Source organism: Bison bison, unplaced genomic scaffold (assembly GCF_000754665.1).
Source record: "Bison bison bison isolate TAMUID 2011002044 unplaced genomic scaffold, Bison_UMD1.0 scf7180017864490, whole genome shotgun sequence".
In the NCBI taxonomy this organism is placed as follows: Eukaryota; Metazoa; Chordata; class Mammalia; order Artiodactyla; family Bovidae; genus Bison; species Bison bison.
In genome coordinates, this window is record NW_011495049.1 from 6,535,062 (window position 1) to 6,542,241 (window position 7,180).

General features: G+C 50.6%; 1 protein-coding gene across 1 annotated transcript in view; it reads left to right on the forward strand.

Annotated features, from left to right (window-relative positions):
- The window catches only part of LOC105005410 (rRNA/tRNA 2'-O-methyltransferase fibrillarin-like protein 1), a 1,300-nt gene extending 418 nt beyond the window's left edge, over positions 1 to 882 (forward strand). Inside the window, exon 2 of the mRNA XM_010863389.1 lies at positions 4 to 882. Within this exon, the coding sequence (XP_010861691.1) occupies positions 4 to 803 (800 nt within the window). The 3' untranslated portion in view covers positions 804 to 882. The remainder of the gene's footprint in view (positions 1 to 3) is intronic.
- Positions 883 to 7,180: the final 6,298 nt, after the last annotated feature.

Sequence of the window (7,180 nt, forward strand, 5' to 3'; positions counted from 1 at the left end):
GAGGAGACGGCCGGGGGGACCGCGGAGGCGGCGGGCAGCTGCGCGGCGTGGCCAAGAACAAGAACCGCCGCAGGAAGAGTGTTTTGACGGTGTCAGTGGAACCGCACCGGCACGAGGGCGTCTTCATCTACCGCGGGGCGGAGGACGCGCTGGTCACGCTGAACATGGTGCCGGGCCAGTCGGTGTATGGCGAGCGGCGGGTCACGGTGACCGAGGGCGGCGAGAAGCTGGAATACCGCACGTGGAACCCCTTCCGCTCCAAGCTGGCCGCGGCCATCCTGGGCGGGGTCGACCAGATTCACATCAAGCCCAAGTCCAAAGTGCTGTATCTGGGTGCCGCCTCGGGGACCACCGTGTCCCACGTCTCCGACATCATCGGCCCGGACGGCCTGGTCTACGCCGTTGAGTTCTCCCACCGCGCTGGCCGGGATCTCGTCAACGTGGCCAAGAAGCGAACCAACATCATCCCGGTCCTCGAAGATGCCCGGCACCCGCTCAAGTACCGCATGCTCATCGGCATGGTGGACGTGATCTTCGCCGACGTGGCACAGCCGGACCAGTCCCGCATCGTGGCTCTGAACGCCCACACCTTCCTGCGCAACGGGGGCCACTTCCTCATCTCCATCAAGGCCAATTGCATAGACTCCACTGCGTCCGCCGAGGCGGTGTTTGCCTCTGAGGTGAGGAAGCTGCAGCAGGAGAATTTAAAGCCTCAAGAGCAGCTGACTCTGGAGCCCTACGAAAGGGACCACGCTGTGGTGGTCGGGGTCTATCGGCCTCTTCCTAAGAGCAGCAGCAAGTAGCCACCCAGCTCGGGCTGTCCCTGAGATGTGCCCAAGACTGTACTGTGCTCCGTGTTACCATTCGTTTTCTTCGTGCACTGTTTTTCTATTAAATGACATAAAGAAACAGTACCCAGGTGTATCAGTGAGGCCACACTGAGTTATCCCCACATCTCCAAATCCACCAAACCCTAAAATAGCTAAGATACCTGGTGAAAGGGGTCCATAAAGGAGTAACAACTTGGGGACTGTGCTTACTCCAGCCACTCAAAATCCTGACTGTTCAGGGCCCCTCTTCACATGTACTTCCTCATCACAGGGGCTGGGGAAATGGGCTTATAAAATCATCTTTGGAAGGCGAGGGTGGGGGGGCAGCTGGAGCACTTCCTACACGTTGACACATCAGGTGACCAAGCCTGACTCCAGGGAGTGGCACTGGGACTAACACAGCCTATCTGTCTGACTCCAAGCCAGAGTTCCAATCATAATAAATAGTCAATACTTTTCTCTTCAGGCTTCCCTGGTGGCTCACTGTTAAAGAATCCGCCTACCAATGCAGGAGACGTGGGTTCAGTCCCTCAGTCTGGAATATCCCCTGGAGAAGAAAATGGCCGTCCAGTTTGGTATTCTTGCCTGGGAAATCCCAAGAACAGAGGAGTCTGGTAGGCTACAGTCCATGGGGTTACAAAAGAGTCGGATATGACTAAGCAACTAAACAACTTTCCTCTTCAAATAAGATCTTTTGCATTTGCTGGTATGTGTAATGGGGCTTCTTAGGTGGCTCAGTGGTAAAGAATCTGCCTGCCAGTGTAGGAGACCTGGGTTCAATCCCTGGGTCAGGACCATCCCCTGGAGAAGGGAACAGCAACCCACATGAGTATTCTTACCTGGAAAATTTCATGGATAGAGGAGCCTAGCAGACTACAGTCCATGAAGTGGCAAGGAGTTGGACACAACTGAGTGACCGAGCACACAGTGTGTACAGTGAGAACGCCAGCCCAGGATGGCTTTGTTACCATTACCCTTTTACACAAGAGGCAACAGAGCTTCTGAAGGTAAACTGGTTGCTCAAATTTGCACAGCCAGATGGAACTCAATTGCCGGTCTTTGGAGCTCATAATCCATTGCTATTTCTTGTACACCAGTAGGATCTTTCCTCTCCCCGACAGGGCCCATGCTAAAGAGACCGTACAAGTCCTAACACAAAGACATGGATTAGGGCTCTCTTGACTCCTCTGTGTTCTTTCTCTCCCTCCTGATGCCACCCTTTACCTTTTTCTGGCCATGCCACATGGCTGGTGGGAATCTTAGTTCTGTGGCTAGGGATTAAACCTGGGCCCTCAGCAGTGAGAGTGTGGAGTCCTAACCACTGAACCACCAGAGAATTCCCCCTTTTCTTAGATTTCAAAATAGTAATACAGGGTATGAAGGTAGACTGTGAGTCCACCTAACACAGTATTCCCAGTGCAAGGCATAACACTTCCAAAGTGGCATCACCAAGGGCCTGAGAAATACCAGGAAAATGACTCTCAGAAAGTATCTGTCTCTGAGAGGCAGTTCCTGCAGATCCTGAAGTTCAGTACATCAACTCTGGCTCTCCACACCAGCCCAAAGGGAGCAGGAGAGTGAACAACCCCAGGAGAGCTGTGAATGTTCTAAATCAGGCTTTTAAAAGGGCTTTTATTTATTCGTTCACTCATCCATTCAAGAACTCCCCACTGCCAATTGCCAAAGTCCTGGATATTTCATCCGGGAATGACTGGTCCCTAACGCATCATTTGGAAAGTGGGTCCACCTTCCTAAAGGTGTGCTCGTACAGAGACTATGGGTGGTCTGCGTTTTCTGAGGATACACTTCCTTCACACAGGAAGAAGATAAATCAGATTTTTAAATGGCCACCCTTCTGCTCCTCCTCTCCACTTCCCTATCATTCACTCACACACACACACACACACACACACGAGCTACAATGCAGGGGGAGAGCTACCGTTCAGATTTGTTGGCCAGACTGACTCAGGAAGAAGAGGGTGAATAGAGTAAATGTCTGCAAGACCCCAATCCAGGCATTTCCATAAACAGTGTGAACTCTTCATTAAAACCATGAAAAGCCAGGATCATTTCTATTTAACAGATGAGGAAACTGAAGTTCAGAGAGATGACTGACTCGCTTCAGATCCTCCAGTAAGACTCACAGCCAGAAACCAAACCCACAGGAGTCTAACTCCAAAAGCCCTTTCTCCAATCCTAAGCTAATGGATTCATGGCTGAGATGAAACCTGGAGGCTGAAAAAAAACAGCAGGGAAAAAAAAAAGAGGACTACCTTGCTGGTCCAGTGGGTTAAGACTCTATGCTTCCATTACAGGGGGCACAAGTTCAATCCTTAGTCAGGGAACCTCACATGCTGGGTAGAGTGGCCAAAAAATTTTTAAAAAGGGAGAAAAAACCCTGAGGCTGATAATGGACTCCCAGGAAACAGGATGATTACTTCCAGAATCTTAAGGGATCCGGTCCTTCCTCAGAGTCAGCTCAGCCTCAACAAGGAGCTTTTGGAGCCTCCATACAGGGTTTCTGTCCTTCCAGACTGAGGAAAGGGCAGGGGAACCTTGGCCTCTTTCCTTGGTGTGAGGATTCCCACATATACACAGACAATTTATAGTTAATGTGTGAAGCTGCTTGATGTGGGACCATCAGTGGAGAAATGGCATTTAAAAAAATAAACTCATAAAGAATGTCTCTGAGCTCTGGATGGGTCTTTGGGCCAATGGGATGAGATGGTATATCCCAGGAGAAATATGGGAATAAGGACTAAGGGAATGTAGGGAGGGAAGCTGAAACCTGATTTTGGAGGATAATGGCAGGAAGGAAGTATGGGACTGTAACTCCCATGGGCAGCGAGGTTCCAGGACACAGGTAGCACCTGACCTGCTTGGGTCCCCAGAAGGCATTAAATTTGGGGTGCTTAGGTGTCTTAGACTGTTGAGGCTGTATAACAAAATACCACGGTCTGCATGGCTTCAATAGACATGTACCTTCTCCCAGTTCTGGAGGCTGGAAGTCCAGGGTCAAGGTGCCAGCAGGGTTGGTTTCTGGTGAAGCATCTCTCCTTGGCTTGTCAAGGGCTGCCTTCTCCCTTGGTCCTCACGTGGTCTTTTCTGTGTGTGCACAAGGGAGATGAGAGAGATAGGGGAGGAGGGGGGATCTCTGGGCTCTTCCTCTTCGTAGAAGCATTCCAGCCCTGTCAAATTACATCTCCACCCTTATGACCTCCTACAACGCTAATTACCTCCAGAAAGTCCCCATCTTCAAATACAGTCACATTTGAGGGTTAGGGCTTCAGTGTTTTAATTTGGGGAAACACAATTTGGCCCAAAACACTAGGGACTGGATGGGAACTTTCTGCTAAAATGCCCGTCTTATTGGCTTCTGGGAAATGACTGAAAAGCAATGTACAACTGAAGTACCTGCACAGAACACGGCACATCACCCCTTCTTCCCATCTTTCCTCCTGTTGTGAGTGTAGGGTAACTGAGAATTAACAGTTAACATAAAGGCTGTGGGCTGGAACGGTGCTGGTGGCGGGGGTGGGTGGGAGTGGTGGGGAGGGAAATTAGTTGAGCTTCCAAGAGGGATTGGTTCAAGCTGGAAGCCGGGTAGAATCTGCTGCTGAGTTTCAGAGAATCAGGAGTGACAAGAGCCATGGTTGAGCCCAGCCCAGCAGATGCAGTGAGGCTGGAGGCTGATGCTCAAAGACCAGGTGAGATGGACCCTGAGTCAAAGTGTCAGCAGAAACCAGTGGGAAGAACCCACAGACCTCAGCCTTCCACATACCCTCACTATGATGTCCGTCAGCTTCCTCCACCCTGATGCCTCTGGGGATGAGGGGAGGAAGAATGAGGAGGGAAAAGAAAAACCTTTGTCCAAAAGGGACTGTTTTAAGCCAGAAGAGACCAATTTCTTTTCAAGTGGTAGTTTCCCTCCCAGCTGCAAATCCTCGACCAAGCAAGATGCTTTAACCCCATCTGAGCTGCAGTGAATATGTTTGAATTCTACTACACTCGTATTTATCAATCACTTATGATGTCTCAGGCATAAAGCACTTATTTGATTGCAAAGTGTTGTTAACGGAAATGTTCAGATTAATGTTGGCTGTAAAATGAATACCGGTGTCAGAACCACTCGAAATGTCTGTGTTGCTGGAGTGAGAGAGCGTGTAAGAGCCCCTGACCAGTGACCTACCCCTTTTTCTTCCCACCCCTGGTTCTGCCCCCACACCCTGAAGGAATGCACACATATGTCTGTAAATAGACTCCCAGCCCTCAAATCCAAGATTTGATCCTGCCCCTCAAACAGCCTCCTTTAAGCCCCTTGGGACTGGAGTTACAAACTGGGAGGATGGTCCCCTCAGGAGGACTGGCCTGGGGAAGACTTGGCCCCGATGCATGATCTAGAAGGTGGGGGCGTGGGCTCCCAGGGGCACGGCACTCGGCCACTATGGACTCCTTGCCCCGTGGGCCAAGGTGCAGACAGAGGAAGGCCAGGGTGCAGCCCTCAATATGTGGGGCCCTGGGCTGGGGCCCGGATTGCTCAGATCTGAGAGTGGCCCCTCCACCCAATTGAATCTGTGTTCTTCCTTAAGGAGGCAAGTCTAACTCTTTCTTCCTAGTAGTCTTTCCTGGCTCTTGGGCTCACAGGAAGTTCCTCCTGATTCACATTCTGAAGGAGACAACATTTACGGTGCACATGGTGTGTTCCAGTTGCCTCTAGACACCTTGTTTCACTTAATCCTCATAGCACCCCCCGGGAGGCAAGTGTCATCATTCCCACATCACAGATGAGGAGGCTGAGGGTCAGGAAAGTGACAGCAATCACCCAAGGTGCAACAGAGCTGGAGAACACGAGATCTGGGTTGTGAAGAACTGTATTCTTTCTCTAAGTCAATGAAATTAAAACCAGGCACTCTAGGGGAAAGAAGGCCTGACATCTGTTTTCGGTTAAGTCCCCCAGCTGATTCTAATGTGTGTCCAGGGCTGACATGACTATTTTATCCCATACTGTTCTTGCTGTTGATTGGGAAGGGCAGAATAAGGACAGCACTTTGAATCACTAGAAGATGACAGCTTTTCTGCGGGGTCTCTATGACAGGCCAGGATACCCCTTGAGATTCCCAGGAGGAGGAGGGTTGAAGTCTGTGAATGAACTTACTGGTGTTCCTGCCTCTATAGCCCCTGATTGAGAACTGCCCGCTAATCTTCTTTGTAAGGAGGCCAGCTGAGCTGGGAGAGAGAGCTGCGCCGCCAGGTGCAGGAGGAGTTCAAAAGGCAAGGAGGCAAAAATGAGAGACTTTGGTCTTTAATCACTTAATGTGATGGAATGGGCACTCGTGGTAAAGAACCTGCCTGCCAATGCTGGGGATGTAAGAGACATGGGTTCATTCCCTGGGTCAGGAAGATCCCCTGGAAGAGGACATGACAACCCATTCCAGTATTCTTGCCTAGAGGGCCTTGGTCCATAGGGTTGCAAAGAGTCAGACACGACTGAAGTGACTTCGCATGCAGTGTGATGGAATAAGCAAGCAGATAAAATGGGAGAAAGTGCCAACTCCCCTGTTCCACATTCCCCCATGGAAAGGCACCCCAGCTGAGAGTCAGTGGCATCAGAGCTACGTAGGGATGTCTTACTGCTGAAGGCGCCCTGGAACCAAATGCTCCAGCGTTTTATGGATCCTGACGCCTCTGGTGAGGGGACAAGGGGGAAAGGCTGGGAGCGGGAAAGTTTTCAAAATTCTCCCTTCACGCATAAGGAAGCAGAAGTCCTCAGATAGAAACCTATAAGGGACTTACCTGGTGGTCCAGTGGTTAAGACTGACACTTCCACTGCAGGGGGCAAGGATTCAACTCCTGGTTGGGGAACTATAAGATCCCACATGCCACTCACATTAAAACAAAACAAAACAAAAAAACATTTTGGAATGAAGGTGACGGATAGGAATGGCCCTGAGTCCTTGACTGCAACCCCCTTCAGGAACAGGAGCTCGCAGGCTGTGCCCCAGGTCTGGCGCGCGAAGGGCAGCTTCCCCCCTGGTCCCACCAGGTATTCTGGGTAAAGCCTTCTTAATTGCCTGTGGTCAGGCCTGAAAAATCAATCACACATCGATCCTTAACCAGAAGCTGATTCTGCAATGCCTATATCCTCATCCAAGCTCTGAATAGTGTTCCCAATTTTTCCTGTCTCTTGAGCAAAAAATTTGTCTCTTTTTTTACCTTTCCGTTTTTCATTTATTTCTCATGTGTTCCATTTCCACTCCCTGGGGGCCAGCAAGCCCCACATCATCAGCTATGGCTCCAGGCCCACTGCCTCCAGCCGAGCCTCTGCTTGGAGAACTTGGGTGCCTAAGAAC